Here is an 18,937-nt window from a genome sequence, read left to right on the forward strand (position 1 = left end):
TTGGTCAATTGACTAGAAAAGTTGAAGATATTGCTAAGCAAAGTTTTAATTCACATCATGATCTTAATTTAGATATAACAAAACTTTCAGAATTTGATACAAGCTATACTTGTTATCCTAATATGTGTGTTGAGATTTATTCTTCCATGCTTCTAGTTTCAATTTCATTTGCAGGAATAAACCCTTATCCAAACACTCCAGAAGTGCATATGACTGCTCAAGACAAGGAGGATTTAGATGATACATGTGCAACATGTGGTGAGATGAAGAAATGCATAGCGTTTGATGATATGATTTACACAACAGACGTTGGTTTTACTACACCAACACCGTCTAATAAGTCAGAGTGACCGTCTAATGAGTCCGAGTGAATAGACGCAACCATACCAATTGTTTTTTACGCTGACCAAGTTGATTCGCATGTTGTTAAGATCTGTAGACCATTACCAGCTGATGTCCAACCTCCATTGATGGAGGAAAAATCATTGCTTAATCAAGAGACATTAAACACTGTACCTCCACAACCTATTAACTTACATTTCATTCCATCTTCAATCCCAACTAGACGATATACCCAGCTAGACTTTCTAACCTTAGACGAACACCGTCTACTCTGAATAAATTTCTACCTTCCATTAATATGGTATACCAATTAACAAAAAACTCAGAAAAAAAGAAGCATAAAGAACACTAGTTCACTATAATTGGGCTTTGCATCTGAATGCGTCGCCCACAATGAAGCTGCCTAACTGTGAACCTGTGACTCTCTGATTGTGCTTGTCTCTTTTGATTAGATAATGATTAGCTAGATAAAAGGTTTTGATAGCTTTCAACATTTGTCCTTGTCCTGTGTATTTTGCTGGATTCACCTTTTCCTATGACTTTGTGACCTAGCAAAGCAATGCGGCCTGTGCAAAATGAGAATATAAAAGTTAACTGTTTGTGGGTCTCGAACGCATCAATGCCACAGGATTGAACAATATACATATTTTTATCTCTAAGCTGCTTCTATTTTCTACCTCTCTTGTTCTGTCTCTTTGCCCACAACTTTCCTTTATCTTTCACAGTACACAGAGTGCAAGTTCCACTTTTTAGATCCTTTTGTTCTCATCAATGAAGAGACTCAATAACTCAAACACTATGGCTACTTCCCTTTCCATGTGCCCATCAAAAGGTATATAGAAATTATTAAAATAATCCCTGAACCTTCTCTCTATTTGGTTCCTTCTTCTGCATTCAGATACCCTTTCTCACAACATAATTCTCATCCAACCACTTGACTTAAGCCTGATGGACCAATACCAAAAAAAGCTTTTCTTTCTTGTGCGTGACAAGTTTTCCATTTCAACAATTGTGCATGCAGGTTTGAATGAGAGGATGGAAACTCAGGGCTACAGTGAAGAGTTTAAAGCAATGTTAGATAGACTAGACCAAGAAGACAGCTATGAAGATTGTAGCTTAGTATTGGAGAAGAAAAGGAGGCTGAGTCTTGACCAGGTGAAGGCCTTAGAGAGAAACTTTGAACTGGACAACAAGCTAGAGCCAGAGCGCAAGTCCAAGCTTGCTCAACAACTAGGCCTTCAACCAAGACAAGTTGCTATTTGGTTCCAAAATCGTCGAGCTCGTTGGAAAACCAAGCAATTGGAGAGAGATTATGGCATTCTCAAGTCCAATTATGATGTTCTCAAGGTTGAGTACAATAATCTTGAGCAAGACAATGAGGCTCTCACTGTTCAGGTACAACAAATAACTTTTCATTGCATGCAATAAAGCAACATTTATAAGCTTTGTTTAGCTTTATCAAATCACTCTAATCAACTGGTTACTTTGATTACAAAACCCACTTGGATTTCACTCCTTGTTTCACTACTGTTTTGAAAAATATTTACTTTCTAAATTAATAGGTGTGATTTTTAGAAAATGATACTGTTGATCAGCACAGAAAAAGAGAAATATAGCAAAAGTTTTCAAATTGTCCCAGTATTTTGGAAACAATTTTTAAAATGTTTGAGTTTTAGATGGGAAACAGTGATTGTTATTTAATATGGAATTCTCTAAGAAAATGCTTTTGAAACAAAAAAGTGAGAAGGAATTCAAACATGTCCTTAATATGCAGATTAAAGGTATTTGGTGTGTGAACTACAGGTAAGTGAATTGAAAGAAAAGTTGTTGAGAGGTAAAGCTGAAAACAATGAGTCAATAAAAGAAGAGTCTCCCATTTCAAAGGTAAGAGACGGAGTAGCATCAGAGAGCAATTCAAATGGTGTGGTTAAGGAAGAAAACAACATTGATTCTACTTTTTGTGTGAATGGATCTTTGCCCAGCTCAAGACCAGTACTTCAATACTCTGATTCAAGAGGGTCACCAGATAAAAATTTTCAGACTCAGTTTATGAGAATGGAGGAGCAGAATTTCTTTAGTATCAATGAGTTCTGTTTCTTTTCAGTTGATCAATCCCCTACCCTGTAACACATCACATGGATAATCATTCAATAGCCTTGCCAATGCATAGAGTTCATAATTGTATCTAATTTCAAATTGGTTGGCTTCAACTAATTCCTAAATAAAATGGAATTTATCCTTTATGATCCTTAAAAAAATAGGACTTTTGTAACAGAGTAGACTTTAAAATCATAGAAGATTCATTAGATTTTATAATGTATTCCCTATTTGTATTGTGTCTACCAAAGAACTGAAACAAAGAAATTAAAAGAGTTGATTTTTTAAAACAATAATCAAAGAATGTCAAAAGATTTGAATTGATTTACCTCTCAAAAGTCCATCCATATTTGTAAATTCTATTCACTTTTGTTTTGTCTTTTTTCTCTGGGAAGATTTCTTAACATGGGGTGGGAGAAAATTTTCTTTACATAATGTTTTATTTCCTTAAAAGTATAAAACAAAATGTGCAGAGAAAAAGGAAACTGAATTACAACATGGAGACATTTTAGATGGAGAAAAGTGGCTCATAGTCATATATAGCAGACTGTCCCATTACTAACTTTTGTGCTTTCACACACATTCTTTTTCTGAGTGAAATCTCAGATGGGTGATCAAAGCATGTGGTAGGTGAATCTGGTGAAATCACCCTCACCTTTTGCAAACTAATTTCTTACACAAGTACAATAGCTTTCATTTTCCCACATGCTTTTGCTTCTTTGCTTCTTCTAACTCACATCATGCATCTTTCTCTTTTCTTCAATATCTTTTTCATGCCCCCTCAAACTTCTATCTATGCTTTATTTTACAAAGAGGAGAGAAATATGTAATATGGAAATAAGATAGAAGAACAGAAATAGTTTTTTTTTCTTCTTAAAATTATGTAATTTCATTTTATATTCTGAGAAGTCCTTGTGAAATTTTGTAGGGACTATTAGAAAAGTAAATAAAATTTAAGGTTGCTGCTTGAAGTAAAAATGAAAACGATAATTAAAATTATGCTTTAATTTATAGAAAATAGAATATCCTTTAATGGTAATTGTCAAATTCATCATTGAAATTAATAAAAATAAATCTCCAAATTATATATTATTAATCAATTTAGTTCTCAAAATTACAAGAAAAGAAATTAAATTAATCTTTAAAATAAATAAAATAACAAAATATCCTTAAAAACTTAATTTTTTTTTAATTCACTATAGACATGTAAACATATTCCATTTTACAATATTATACCTATTAGAAATTAGGATATCTCATAATATATCTTTTTACGAACTGGTTTTGTAAATATGATTTAAACTTAAATTCGACTTCCTAATATTAAAGTTATTTAAAGTCTATGTTAATGATAATATATTAAACTTATCAGGAAAAAAATATAAATATATAATCTCATACACAAATTGATATGTCTTGACTCGAGCGATATAGGTTAGATATCGCATCATCTAGAGATAAAAATAAAAATATTTTATAAAATATAAGCAGGTAAGATTGAGTTATGTTTAATTCCACTTCCTAATAATTTTAAAACTAAAATTAATTGTTAATTTATAATTTTAAGCACTATCTCATCATTTTATTTATTTGAGGGTGAAGTGTTTATTTTTAATTTTAAATGCCAAAATTTCATTAAGATACACAATTATTAAAAAAAAACAATTCCACGAGTAAATTATACTAACATAATAATTATTTTAGAAAATCAAAACACTTTAAGTGTGAATAGTTGATTAGGGTTGGAGTTGGGAAGGTTTAGCAAGATGATAGAATTAGAGTAGCTAGGAGAGGAAAATAGGAAGGACATGGAAGGAAAATGAAGAAATGGAAGTGTGAGGAAGAAAAAGATGAAATGGAGAGGAGAAAGAGGAGCAGGTGTTGAAGTCCAAGTGATGGAGGTGATTTGAGAGGTCATTGTCCCACTTTTGTGCATGTTAGTGGGAAAGAGAGAGTCTATAAAGATGGCTATCACACCATACCTATTCCTCAATGTTTAGGTTTTGTCAGAAGTAGGACCCTTCTTTTCTGCCATGTTTGACTCTAACCATCTTCCCCACTAATTAACCTATATACAAATAAATGTATTTTGGTTCTTCTTCCCTTGTCTTGAGGAAATAAATGCACAATTTTTTACCAATAAGGGCACCCTTTGTGGGCATGGCAGGGTTAGAATGTAGTTTAAGAAGCTGAAATTGGGACTTGTTTTCTCCTGGCCTCTTCAAGAATTTACCCATTGGAAAACTAAATTCTCATATCATTTTTCTTCGGAAAACACAACATAAAAAGAAGAAACATCGGAGAATATTTTGTTTGATAAATCGTACATAAAATATTAGATATTAATTAAGAGTTAAGAGACATAATTATTTTTTATTAAAATCAATAAAAAATTAATTGTTATTGATATAAATAATTAAAATACATCTTAAACTGGCTGACTTGATATTAGAATACGTGAGTAACGTTGAAATCTGTTTTTGAGTAAAGTGATTCATGAAGTATCTTATTATTCTAAATTTGAAAGAGACGTCAACATTTATTTTGGTGACTTTTATTTAGTTATTGTAATTTAACACTTGTGTAACCTTAGTCGAGGTATATATGTGTTAGAGTATCATTTTCTTGACTTAAAAGTAGATGTATCTTATGATGTAACAATTAAAACTTTAATAAGAGGTAGCTCTAGAAAATAGAACTCTAAACTATTCTTAACAAACAAAAATAAAAAATAGTAAAATAACTTTATATTGGTTCATTAAAACTTTCCAACTACATTGTTTGACTTATCAAACTTATTATGACAAGTACAAAAATAGTTCATATTTATCTCACCTCAATCTTTCCTTCAAATTAAGACATTATCAAAACATGTGAATAAAAAAACTCTCAAATAAAGGTAAGTTTAAATTCATAGGACAATTTCACAAAGTAAAGAATATAAAAGGTTTTTAGCTCTCCCGCTAAACTTTGAATTCTTAATAGCTTATAAATACTAGAAATATGAGTATTGCTCTTGTGTTCTTCGTTTACAAAGCATTTATATTGCATGTAAATTATTGTTATTGTGTTTGAATACATTGTAGTCAAGCATTCTCATTCTTGTTAGGGTTGGCAAAACGGGGCGGGCCGCGCGGGCCGGCTTGCAGCTCGCACGAAAAAACGCGGGGCGGGTTCCCTTGTTTAACCCGCGAACCCACTTAAGCCCGTCCCGCATAACTCGCGGCCCGTGCGGGCTTACGACGGGGCGGGACGGGCTAACCCGCCAGCCCACAAGTGAAAAATCATTCATGTGTGATGTGTTGGCCTGGTGCGTGTGTTTCTCTTCTTTCTCAACATTTCAAATTTCATCTTCAATCCCTAAAATTTCTCCACCACTGTGAACCCTAAAATTCCAATCCCTAAACTGTGCCTTTATTCTCCTCCAGCGAGATTCGTCCAGCAACACTTCAATTTCATCCTCCACCGCGAACCACCACCGCAACGTGACCTCCACCACGACGCGTCCTCCACCGCGACGCGACCTCCACCGTCGTCTTCCTCAAGGTTCTTTATCCCTTCCTCCTTAACCTTCCACCATTTGCTACTGCAACTGTCCCTTTTACTCATGAGATTTTTTTTTTCCATTACTTTTTTTTTGCAGATTTGTGGAGCAACAATTTTAGGGTTTGTAAAAGTTATGCGGGCCAACCTGCATGCGGGGCGGGTCATGAAAACCAGCTCGCATTATGTATGCGGGCAGGTCAACCCGGCCCGCATTTTGCGGGCCTATGCGGGACGGGCCAACCAGAATGAGCATTGCTTTCTTGTGGAAGGATTGGATTCTCTTTGATTTTGCATTCCTTAAAAGGAAAACATTTCAAATGCAATAAAAGCATGATACAATTGATTACTCATTGCATGTTTCTTTTGTTTTATTTTTTAAGGTTCTAATATGAACATTCTGAAATATAAATTTTCTATATATGTTATGTTTTGTGCTTGATCATTTAAGGCTCTTATAATCATGCAAACTTACCAATTTTAGTTTCATCTTAATTATAGGTAATACTTGTGATTACCATTGTATTAGATGTTCATGTTAACCATTAAATACATGAACTAGCGCCTAACATATGATATTGACCATTGGACGCTCTAGTGAGCTACAACTTGCTCTAAACACATTAGTGAATTAATATAATATAGTACATAACACATTCATAATTTGTTGTCATCAAAACTCTTCCTAAAGATTAGATTCTTTAGGATTCAACAACTATTGTTGGACAATGATAAGGTTAATTGGTTAAAAATATTAACTTTTATGAATAATTCATTTTGTTAAATTTTAATCAATTGAAATTATGATTCAAAGATTGTATATATCAATAAAATCAAGTAGAAAATAGTATTTCTCAATTTCAACTTATTCATTTTGAAATCAATTAACGGAATCAAAGACAAAAATAATTGTTGGAGGACTTTAGTCATTTCAACCAATTGATTTTCAAATTAACTAATTGAAAAAGTGAGAAAAACATGTATTGAAAAAATAGTTAAAAACATGAAACAATTGAATTAGTTTCAAATTAATTGATTTGCACCATAGTTACAAAGAGAAACCTTGAATATCATAAACAAAGAGTTATTACTTTTTAAAACAACATCAGATGTTGCTATTAATGGACCTTTCATTACTTTTTACATAATTGAAAATATGCAAGTTCTAAAAGAGTTTTCCACTTGGAGCACAAAAGAGAATGAAATAGTTCAATAGAATGTTAGAGTAAAGAACACCATATTCTCATCCATATTTTACAATACACATATTTTGAATATGGTAAGACGGGTCATGTAAATTTGATTATTTTTGTTCAATTTTTAAGCAACAGGTGGAGGAAAAAGATTCAAGAACCCTATGAATAACAAAAAGACATATATGGCATGAGGAGAGTATGTCTCAAGCTCACAAAGTAGCTCAAAAAATAATGATGAGGAAGACAACATATGTTTCATGGATGATCTTGAATCAACAGAAATCAAAGTAAGTAATTTAGATTTTGTTGATGAGTCAAATTATGATCAAATTCTTGATGTCTTCAATTAATTGCATGATTAAGCAAAAAAAAAACCCACCTAATAAATAATAAACTCAAGAATGTGGATAAATAGTTGGAAAATAGGTTGAAACAATTGGAGGAAGGAAATCTGAAAGTTAAAACTGACTTGGATGTTTTTGGAATAATTTATAAATTTTTTAGTTATAATTATGCTTCAAGTTCACAAGTCGGAATTATTGATTGAGAAAACTACAGTGTTCATCAAAGTAAAGTTAAGTATCTTGAAAGCACCCTTGCAAAGTTTATAATGGAAAAATCTAACTTTTATGTCTTTCCAAATTATTACAAGTGTGTGATGAATAAGATTGGAATTGACTACACATATCAAAGAAAACAAAAACCTTTTTTTAAAAAAAATAAAATTAGAAAATCATCTTGCACACCACTTATCACTTATTTATTTTTTATGAGGAAGTAACATGCTTTAAATTATGGTTATAAGAGAAAAGTTGGTGTTCCTAATCGGAAGTGAACTTGGATTCCAAAAGAAAACATCAAAGGTACTAACCCCAAATGTAAGTTGGATACCTAAATGATTTTCCATTTGTTTTGTAGGGAGTCTCAAGAGCCTATAAATCCTAATGGTACCTTGATAATGACCATTTGAGACATATGATAGGGGAAAGAATTAAAAGAGAGTGTATATATCACATATGGAGATAATATTCAAGGAAAAATCATTGGTGTTGGAGATGTTGGAAACACATCCTTTATTAAAATTCAAAATGTGTTGTTGGTTGAAGAGCTAAAACATAACCTTTTGAGCATAAGCCATGATGTGACAAGAGTTTTAAGATAACAGTTAAGTAAATCATTGCCTCGTTCATCATGAAAATTAAAAAAAAATTGGATTGATAGGTAAAAGGCATCATAACATCTACATGCTAGATATAGACTGTGGAAAACAGGAAAAACATGAAAAATGAGTGTTGAATTATGTTTTAATTAATTTTTAAAAATATTTTGAAAGTTCCATCGATTGTGTAATGTTCAAACAATAGTTTTGCTTATCAAGTGGTCAAACTATAAATTTTGCATTCAATGGATAACAACAAACGCAATGGGAAACTTCCATTGAAACACTTGAGTAAGACGTTGTTAAAACATTTCTTCACAATAACTGATGTGAGTTGATTTTATGATTGTTCATTTAGGTGACACTTTAGATTTATGGTTGAGATTGTTAAAAAATTAATAGTGAAAACCTAAGGAAAATCCCCACTGAACATTAACTTAACCAAATGGTTAAGTAGATGTGAAGGTTCATTTCACAAAGGCAAAAGGAAAAAAGACAATTATAATGTGATGATAATGACAATATATGGTGCAGAATTAAACATGGATAGCAATTATAAAGACAATGACCAAATGAATAAAAGGAAACCAAAAGAAGAACATATTTATAAATTGAATGGAATGCAAATGGAAGGAAAAGATGAAGGAAAAGGATGCTTATGAGAAATGGAGTTTGAGATGATGAGCACGCCACTTGGATGATGAAATGACTCCAAGATAAGTGTTGGAAGCCGCCACTTGAGAACTCTCAAATTCTCACAAGATAAGACTAAAGACTAAGAGGAACAAGCCTCACTAGCATCTTGCACAAAACGTGCAGAGTAACTTTTCTCTATTTCATTCAACTTAGCAATACAATGAGGGAGGTCTCCTATTTATAGGATGAGGAGCCTTGGAGAACAAGTTGCGAGGGTAGGAGGGGAAAGGGAAAAAAGTGGTGCAGTTTTAGGGTTAGACTTTGGTCAAAGCCGCACCACACATAACATTCTAGAAGTTAGTGTTTCCTTCCTACCCTAATGGACATCTCATAGACCCATTATTATAACTTCACCTCTTATTTATGCTATATAGACTTACTCTACGAAAATTACAAAAAGGGAAACCAATTGATGCTCAACACCCACAGTTTGTGCTCTGCTCCTAGTAATCCCCTAAGGTATGGTGGGTGTTGAGGTTATGGGTTGGGCTTGGGTAGTAGGCGCCTTCTCTCCTTGGTCCTCATCAATAACTATCCTTCTCAGGTTAGTGTAAATGATAATAACATGTAATGTAAAGGAGTTAGGGAATAAAGAAATATAATAAATATTTTTTATTGGTATGTTAGTTGTAACAAATTACATCCAGTTCTCAATCAGTAGACCAAGTTTCACTAGACAAACTAATTTTGCAAAGTACACTTCAAGTACTCTTTAGGTTAGTAGCCACTCCCAGCCAATCCCTTTGAGTAATAGATGAAGGGGAGGAGAAGATGAAGGAAAGGTAAGATACAAGAGAAAGAGAGAGGAGAGAGAGGGGGAATTTGGAGCAAAGGAATCTAAGAAATTTTAAATATTCTGAAAGCTCTAATTCTAGTGTGTCTGATGGCAGAGGACTCAGCTCAGGACCAACCACTACAACTATGGAAAACAGGAAACAAGAAGATTGTGACTCTACTGCTAATGGCAAATACATTCTTTTATACATTTTTAAAAATGTCATAACCTAGTGTAAATTTCTATAGTAGGATTTTAATTTTCTTGCTTTAAGTAAGGTAAGAAATTTACTTGTAATTTTACTTTAAGTAAATTAGGGTTAGGCTTTTAAAACCTACCTAGGGTATAATTGGGCTTAATTGTAGCCCACGTTAAACCATAGGTCAGTCATTAGACCTAATTAGGTCACATGGTGCACACTTGATCATGCTTGCCTTGTGACTTCATTTAGGTGCCTATTTTCAAATCGAATTGCATTTGAATTTTCCATCATTTTTGCTTGTAAATGGCCAACCCTTAAACCTATTAATTGGGGTGCTTGGCTCATATTTTAGTAGATCCAATATATAAGTGTTATGCTGCCAATTTGCAAGCCTAAGCACCTACTCTAAACCTTCCTATGATAAATATCTTTGGTTTCCTTTTTCACCTCTCCAAGTGATATGGCCGAACCAATCACTCCCCAGACTTCTTGATGGAGATCAAGCCCAAGAGAACATGGAGGCCACTCATCAAGCTCAAGAAGAGGTGGAGGCACAAAGGGAGGACGCCCATGGAGGTCAAAGTCCACCTCAAAGGATTACAAGAAGCATGTTCAAAGCCTTGGGAGCTAGAGGACATTTATTTTCTCTTTTTGTAGTGTCTTTAGTTGAAGGTGCTTAGAGGGAAACCTTAGAAACCTCTTTTGTTATAGCATCTTTTAGGTTTTAGTTAGGAGCTTTAGGGGGGTGTATTAGTAGATAGGTGTAGGAGTAGAATAGGGGGTGCCAAAGTGAAGGAAAGGATCACACCTTCCTTGCCTTGCTTTTGAGCGCCGGTTCTAGCTTGTTTTGGAGGGAATTTTGATTTGTTTTAGCTTTCAATTTTCAGCACCTTAGGCTATAAATAGAGGTGCCTTCCTTGTAAATTTCAGATTTGAATTCATCTAAAGAAACTATACTCAAAATTGGAGTGAGCATTTGGAGAGCTTTTGAGCTTCTACTCTAGTCTTATCTTGAAGGACCATGGTTTCCTCAAGTGGCGGCTTCCACACTCATCTAGGAGCATCCATACTTCTAGTGGCGTGATCATCCAACCTATCTTCCATCTTCATGAGCATTCTCTTCTCCTTCCTTTCTTCTCTTTCAATTACTCTTGTTGTCTTGTGTTCTTGAGCATTTTTTGGTTCGGCTGTCCTTAATTTTCCAGCACCTATGTTTTGGTTTTCTAAATTCTGTTCGGTACATTTGTTTGTGTTTTAATTCTGTTCGGTCTTCTCTTTTATAATTCCTTTGTTGATTCAATTTGACAATATTTGGTTCATCCAAATGAGTTTGGGATTTGGTGCTTGTTATTGGTGAGTTCTTGATTTTAGAACCATGATCCAACTTCTAAGAAAGTGCCTCTATATTTTCCAGCTCAAGGTGATTCCTCAAAGTGTCAAGAATCTTGTTCTATGTGGCTATTGGAATCACATCACTTCTCATGGCAACTCCAAGGAATCCATAACTCCAATGGAGCCATCCTTGACACCCTACTTCCATTAGCTTCTGCCAATCTCCTTCAAATATCAAGAAAAACTCAAATCGGATGAGAGGATGCTATCAGTGTCACTCCAATCAAAGGTAAGGGGGAGTGAGGTTAATATATTTTTATATTAATCTTAATAAACTTATGTACATTTTATTAACATTTTATGTATTTTGAATTATAAACATTACTTTACTTTGTTTGTTTGTTTTTAGTGTTTATAGTGGATCATCAAAAGTGTAATATGGATCCATATGATTGATAAAGTGAGATTGAGTCTTATGGTTGTAGGTCAGGTCATAGATTCACATTGTTTGTATTGTATGTTAAGTTTATTGAGATTGAAATTTAAGGCCTTCAAATACCTCACTCATTTTTGTGTTTTTCTTTCATATATACTTGTCGTACGAGTAGAAGTAGAACATGCTCAGTAAGAGTTGTTCAAGAAAATTTTCGAAGATTTTCTCTAGAATGTTGACTCATGGGGAATTTAGTTTTAATATCTTTAGGATATATATATATATATAGTTATAGTTATAGTTATAGTTATCTACTCTGATGTAGAACTTTTATTATTATGCAAAACTTATATGGTTTTGTAATATATTATGAATAATTATAAAGATGTAAAATATTAATGTACAATTATATCTATGTGGTTATGTTATGATTAATCTTCTCTTTAAGAAATTAAAAAAAAAAATCTACTCCCTAGTTCTAATCAAATAATAATTATTTATATAATAGTTGGGGTGTTAAGATTTAGCTGAGTATTTTTTTTTTCGTAAGCCACTCCAGGCTCAATAATTATTTTGAATCGCATCTTCACCTGGTTGACCTTATTAAAGAGCATTCTTTCGCAAGCCATTATGGGCTCAACCAAGTATTATTTACCAAGCCACTCCTGACTAAATGAGTATTCTTTACCAAGTCACTCTAGTTAAACGAGTATTCTTTGAGCACCTAGTTACTCTTGGTTACTTCCTTGAGTATTTTTTACCAAGCCACTTTGGATTTAAAGAATATTGTTTGCCAAACAGTTAGTCCTGGCTAAGGTAAAAAGGTCATGTATTTGTATGATCAACAAATCATTGCGTCTACATATTAGAGAGTGTTTGCGTCGTATGACAAATACAATATTTAAAGGTTATTTCCTATTTCAAATCATTATTTCATATCTCTAAGGAATGATTATGTCTTTCAACAAATACAAAACTAAAGTGTTCTCTCATAGTTAGCTACATGAACACTCAAAGTGTTCGCCATGAAGCTTCTTTGGATCCAGAGATTTGGCAAGGATTATGCTCTATGCACAAGGATCTCTATTTTCTATTTTTGAAGACTTTGAGGGGCACTCAACATTTGAGAAACATTTTAGCATAGTACAACAACAATTTTCTCTATATTCTTCTTGATGAAGGACTTTATACAAGTACTGGAAGAAGATATCCATTGAGAGATTATTTTTAGTCGTTGAGTAGTTTCAAATTTTATGTATATCATTTTATGTTTGACAAGCTTGAATATGGATGTTGTATTAAATTCACTCCATGCATCTTTAAATGCTTTTCTACTTTATGCAACATCCTTGATTGCTAGCAATAGTAATCTTCCTATGTAGCATAGCACTTTGAACCATTTCATGGTAAAAGTGCACACCGTACATGGCAGACAACTGAGCCTAAGTTTAAATGCTCTTTTTGTTTGGAAGTTGGCAAAGAAGGTAGCTTTAGCTCATGCCATAAGAAATCTTGATGTTGACTTGTACTTATAATTAAATGAATCTCTTTGGTCAAACAGAAGCAACGAATATTTCCTGCAATAATATAACAAGCGTACAAATGTTCAAGTAATAGAGGGTTAGCTTAATTTGTGCACATATTGTTTGAGCATCAACTATGTTTATCAGAGTAAGGAAAATAATACATACTTTTGCATCATCTTTTAAGAAAAACACTTGCGTCTTGCAAATCCATTATTTAAACAAAGTATTCGCCTTATAGATGATGCAAGATTATGTTTTATGTTTTGTTGTATTTAAGCACCTAATCAAAATCTTAGAGTATTAGATTTTTTCTTAACACAAATCATGCATCATTTTGTAACATATCTTATTTATTATCCAATAAAGCGGATCCATGGTTGTGGCATAGAAGAGTAATTCATTTTCACATGCTCATCTATGTAAGCTCATATCAAAAGAGCTAGTTATTGTTTTCCAAAATTCACTTGAAAACACAAAATGTGTGTTGCATGTTATGATGGAAATTCATCCAACCACAACATCCACAAAATAAAGAGGTAAAATACCTTGAGCCCTGACCCAAAGCATACAAGCATATTAGGCCTGATTCAACCTCCACCATCCTTATTGGGCCCAAGATCTCATTGAAGAGGTCAATTATATGGTATAATAATATGTACAAAGAAAATGAAGGAAGATCCCTAACCAAGGGACCAACAACTAGAGCTATGGCTTGAAGAATTTAGGAAGATTTGGGTCTTAATTGACTCAACACACCCGATCTAGTGTCATGGCCAAGTCTTATTCTTTGATATATTGTACAAAGAGGAATAAGATATTGTGGTCCTTGTATAGGGCCAAGTAGTCTAGGATATTTAGGCCAAGTAGTCTAGAACATTTGGGTCAAGTACTATAGGATTTTGAACTTGTATTTGGGCCTTGAGTAGAATAGGGTTGAAGTAGTCTAGCTAGGGTTTCAATTGGACTCACTTTAGCCTAAGAGAAACCCTAGGACATCCAAGTTAAGGTTAGAGGTGCATGCATGCTTATTGAATTAGAGCACATGCTCAAATGTAGAAAGCATGAGTGCACAAGTACCACTTGATCCACTTTAGCGAATAGAATCAAAGAAATTAAAATTTTGCACCTCACTTGTTCCAAAAATCTCCTTAGGATAGAATCCTAAACAAGGCTATTCCAATCCTTCTTCCTAGAGAGTTGGTCTCACCTCTGTTTTGGGGATTTCTCTCCTTGTTCCACTTCAAACATTGAAATACATACCTCATTTCATAACTTCTACAACACTCCAATCATCCTCAACCATTCATCATACAAGAACAAGGAGTAATGTTATCATGTAAAAGCCCAAATAAACAAAAAAAATTAAATCAAAGAAAGTGCTATCCACACAAAAACCTTTTGAACCCATTCACACAACTTTGTCTGGTACCTTTAAAACAAAGAATTTTCGTAGCAAGTTTTATACTCTTGTGCTCGTGGATGATTACTTTATACACACAAAGACTCTCTTTCTTGCATCTAAAAGTGATGATTTTAAAGCTTTTAGAAAATTTGTCAAGGTTACTCAAAATAAAAATATTGGAAATAAAATACTTGAGGACTGAGCATGGTGGTGAATTTTAAAAAGATTTTTTTTATCATGTCTTTGGTGAAGAAAATGGTATATCACATAATTTTTCAACTCCTAGAACACCATAACAAAATGGTATAATTGAAAGTAAAAATAGGTCTTTAGAAGAACTTGGTAGAACCATGCTTAATGAGCAATTTAACAAAGTATTTTGATTTGATGTCATTAATACAATAATATGTGCTAAACCGGATTTTGATTGGGCCCATTTTGAAAATTACTCCATATGAATTATTTAAGAGGAGAAAGTCAACTATAACACATTTGTGAGTTTTTAGATGTAAATGTTGTTGAACCAAGTGGTGTTCAAGCTTTGAAGAATCCAAACCCTTTGAAGGATGATGAAGGCTGGCTGTGCTTGTTGTTGATGAGTTGTCCTTTAGATAGGATCTGGGGTAGATTTAATATGTAATCCACTCTTGATTGAATCCAAAGCATAAGCACTCTCAATCCTTTTAAAAGAAAAGTGTTTTTCAAGCTAAGTGAAAAACAACCTGTTGTTTCGTCAAAACAACCGATTGTTTTATACTTAGGTGTTTTTAGAAAAGGTTGAAAATTGTTTTTATGGTTGACTTGCTGTCAAAACCAAAACAACCGATTGATTCGTGGAAACAACCGATTGTTTGTTTTGGTACCATAACAGAAAATTGTTTTGTGCTTTAAATGTTTTTCCAACTGTTTACGCTCCAGTTTTTAATGTTTTGACAAATCTTTAAATGCAATTAATAGTTTGTTAAGATTTGATAACAAACAACAACTTTTTTTTACAAATAGAAAAACATATTTGAGTTTTTCATAGATTTTGAGATTGAACAGATTTTGAAAGAGTTGAGATTGCTTAGAGATTGAGTTTGATCAAAGTGTGTGAGATAGGATTTTCTCTTGTATTGATTTCAGATTTTATTCTATAACAAGTGTAATCCTTGTATCTGTTGAAAGAAACCTTGTGTGTTTGCTGAGAAGTGTTGTGTGTTCTTGAGGGGATCAAGATAAGCATTCTTAGTGTTGGTGTGTTGACCAAGAGGAGTGTGTGTCTTGAGGGGATCAAGGTCACTTCTTTGGTTGTGGTGTAAGTGATCTAGGTTTGATTGCTTAGTGGAATTTCTCAGTGGTTTCTGAGAAGACTGGATGTAGCTCTGGGTTTAGAGTGAACCAGTATAAACATCTGTGTGCATTCTCTCTATCCTTAATCTCTTTAAATTCAGTTTTAATATTTGTAAACTGGTATAAACAACCGATTGTTTTTGCGAAACAACCGATTGTTTTTCTGGTGTTGTTGTTTTTGCTTTGTGTTTTGGAAAACTGAATTTCTTATCATTTGTTTCTCGAAGTAATTTCATTCTTGGCTTAAAAATTTGCGAAAACTCTCTTTAAACAATTCACCCCCCCCCCCCTCTAGTTTAAAGCCATCCATTCTAACAAATGTATCTTTTTTTTTATTAAACAATGGAAAAGATAATATCAGTAAATTTTATTTTAAAGCAAATGAAGCTACATTTTTAGGTTATGCATATTTTGAGCAAAGAATATAAAGTCTTTAATAAAATAACTTTACATATAGAAGAATCCATTCATGTTTCCTTTGATGAAACCATGGACCATAAGGAAACACCTTATGAGTCAAAAAAACTCTTTAGAAGATGAAGATGCATGTCAAAAGGAAGAAGTTGAAGAAACTTTGCATAAAATATTTGAAAAGCTACTTGTTGGTGTAAGTCCACAATTAAAGATTGAGTGTCATAGGGAATGGATAACTACTAGAAACTTGTTCACATATAATGTAAGAATTGATGGATTAAATAAGATGGGGGGTGAATTGTTTATCAAAGATTGAATCAGAATGAACCTTTATAAAAAAATCACAAATAAGCAATTAAAGAAAGCAATCAAACAATGATACATAAACTATTATCAGAATTTTAATCGGTTAAAAATACGTTTTAACCGGTTGTTTATATCAGCGGCAAAAGCAGAATTAAAACAAACAATTATAAAGAGTGAGAGAGAGAGAGAGAGAGAGAGAAAGAGAGAGAGAGAGAGAGAGAGAGAAAGAGAGAGAGATTTACACAACCAATTTTATATTGGTTCACTCAACCTTGAGCTACATCCAGTTCCCAGAACAACCATTGGGTTCCACTAGTAATCACTTACATATTACAACAACACAACCACAAAGAGGTGACCTTGAAAACCACAAAACCTACTCACCCATTTTGCAACCACACACCTCAAGTCAAAACATCCTCTGACTTTGCAGGATTTCACACACACTTACAAGTTTATGAAAGTACAATTACAAGAATAATGAAAGGAATAGAAAACACCTGAGATTACAGAAACCATGAAGTCCTATGATCAGATCTTGTACCATGCAAAGCTAAACAACAATCTTGCAAACTTTCAAAAACTTCTTTCAAAACTAATCTCAATCTCACTTTGATTTCAAACTGTGTAAAAACTTGTGTATTTTGTTTTGAAAGAAAGGCTATATTTATAGCACTTAAAAACTAGCCGTTCAAGGCAACATTTAAGAGCCAAAACGGTTTTGATTACACCCAAAACAGATTAACAAGTTTTCAAAAAACTGTTAGAAAATGTCACAATCAACCGGTTGACAAGTCGTTTTAACCGGTTGAATTGGTTAGGCAGTTACATAACCAAGTCAAAAACAGGTTTAAAACCTTTAAACAAGTCAAGTGACAAACAACCAATTATTTCGATAATTCAACCGGTTGTTTTTCTCTTTGCTTAGAAAAACACTTTTCTTTTTAAAACAGATTGGGCAAGCTTTGTGCAAGAACTAATCTTTACATAAATTTTAAACACTCTAATCTAATCCCAAACCAAAAGCAGCACAACTTCAAGGTTCATCATGGATTTGAAACATCAAAGCTCCCATACTCTACAGATAACACCATTGGAGACGTACTAAAAGGAGTCAACACAAGAGGAAAGATGAATAAATTGTTCATGAGTGTGACATTTGTATCCCAAATCGAACCAAAGTTTGTAGAAGAGACAATGGTAGATGATCATTGGTTCCTTAACATGTAAGATAAGCTAAATCAATTTTGAAAAAAAAAATAGGTATGAGACCTTGTACCTAAAACTAACTTTTAACAGGTTGTTGGTGCCAAATGGGTTTTTAGGAATATGTTTGATGAAGATGAAGTGATAGTAGAAAACAAGACAAGGTTAGATGCAAAAGGATAAAACTAAGAATAAAGCATATATAATAAGGACATATATACTCATGTTTATTTATGCTTCTCTCATGGACTTGAAGTTTTTAGATGTGGATGTGAAGAGTGTTTTTTTAAATGGACACATAAAAGAAAATGTGTATGTCTACTTCTAAGTTTTTTTACTATGAGTTTCTCAATCATGTTTACAAGTTAAAGAAGCTCTTTATGGACTCAAACAAATTCTCATATATTTATGAAAGGTTAAGTAATTTTCTCATTAAAAAAAAATACTTTAGAAGAGATAAAATTGATTATACCTTATTTATAAAGAAATATGAAAATAACATATTGATTGTCTAAAATTTATGTCAATGAGATCAATATTGATTTAACTAATCTAGTTTTTTTAAAAAAAACTTAATAGTCTAATGCAGATTGAGTTTGGAATATCAATGATGATGAGATAGTTAAAACATAATTTTTATGTGGCATAGCAATTGAAATTTAAAAATTTCATAATTTAAAATAATAAAAAGCATAAAAAAAACTATATAATCAATACATAACATTCACATTCTCAATTCAACAATGTGGTAAATCAGACACCTCAATTCAACAATGTGGTAAATCAGACACCTCCATACTCAATCCAATTGGCCCAGCTTATATACCACATTAACTTAAATTTTTCAAATTTAAATACTATTTCTTAAGATTTGAATATCAATAAATACATTTATTTTGAAAACACAACAGTAAAGTAGAAAACAAAATTTCCTACCTATTAGTTTTATACAAATAAAACAAAATTGGAACACCTA

General features: G+C 32.8%; 1 protein-coding gene across 2 annotated transcripts; it reads left to right on the plus strand.

The window, feature by feature from the left end:
• The first annotated feature begins 838 nt into the window (after positions 1-838).
• Positions 839-2,653, plus strand: LOC137830993 (homeobox-leucine zipper protein ATHB-6-like). 2 transcript variants are annotated; one of them, XM_068638457.1, is made up of 3 exons: positions 839-1,174; positions 1,364-1,737; positions 2,146-2,653. In XM_068638457.1, the coding sequence occupies exons 1-3, from the start codon at positions 1,114-1,116 to the stop codon at positions 2,467-2,469; spliced, it is 759 nt and encodes a 252-aa protein (XP_068494558.1). In that variant the 5' UTR covers positions 839-1,113; the 3' UTR covers positions 2,470-2,653. The 2 variants fall into 2 exon arrangements, with proteins under 2 accessions (XP_068494558.1, XP_068494557.1); XM_068638456.1 differs by lacking the exon at positions 839-1,174 and having other exon boundaries at positions 1,192-1,737.
• Positions 2,654-18,937: the final 16,284 nt, after the last annotated feature.

Source organism: Phaseolus vulgaris, chromosome 6 (assembly GCF_000499845.2).
Source record: "Phaseolus vulgaris cultivar G19833 chromosome 6, P. vulgaris v2.0, whole genome shotgun sequence".
In the NCBI taxonomy this organism is placed as follows: Eukaryota; Viridiplantae; Streptophyta; class Magnoliopsida; order Fabales; family Fabaceae; genus Phaseolus; species Phaseolus vulgaris.

What these genes read in the sequence shown, in the direction of transcription:
- LOC137830993 (XM_068638456.1), top strand. Translation starts at nt 1,291, where the DNA reads ATGGACCAATACCAAAAAAAGCTTTTCTTTCTTGTGCGTGACAAGTTT. An exon ending in ATGAGGCTCTCACTGTTCAG is followed by an intron (nt 1,738 to 2,145) that starts GTACAACAAATA and finishes TGTGAACTACAG; the next exon opens with GTAAGTGAATTGAAAGAAAA.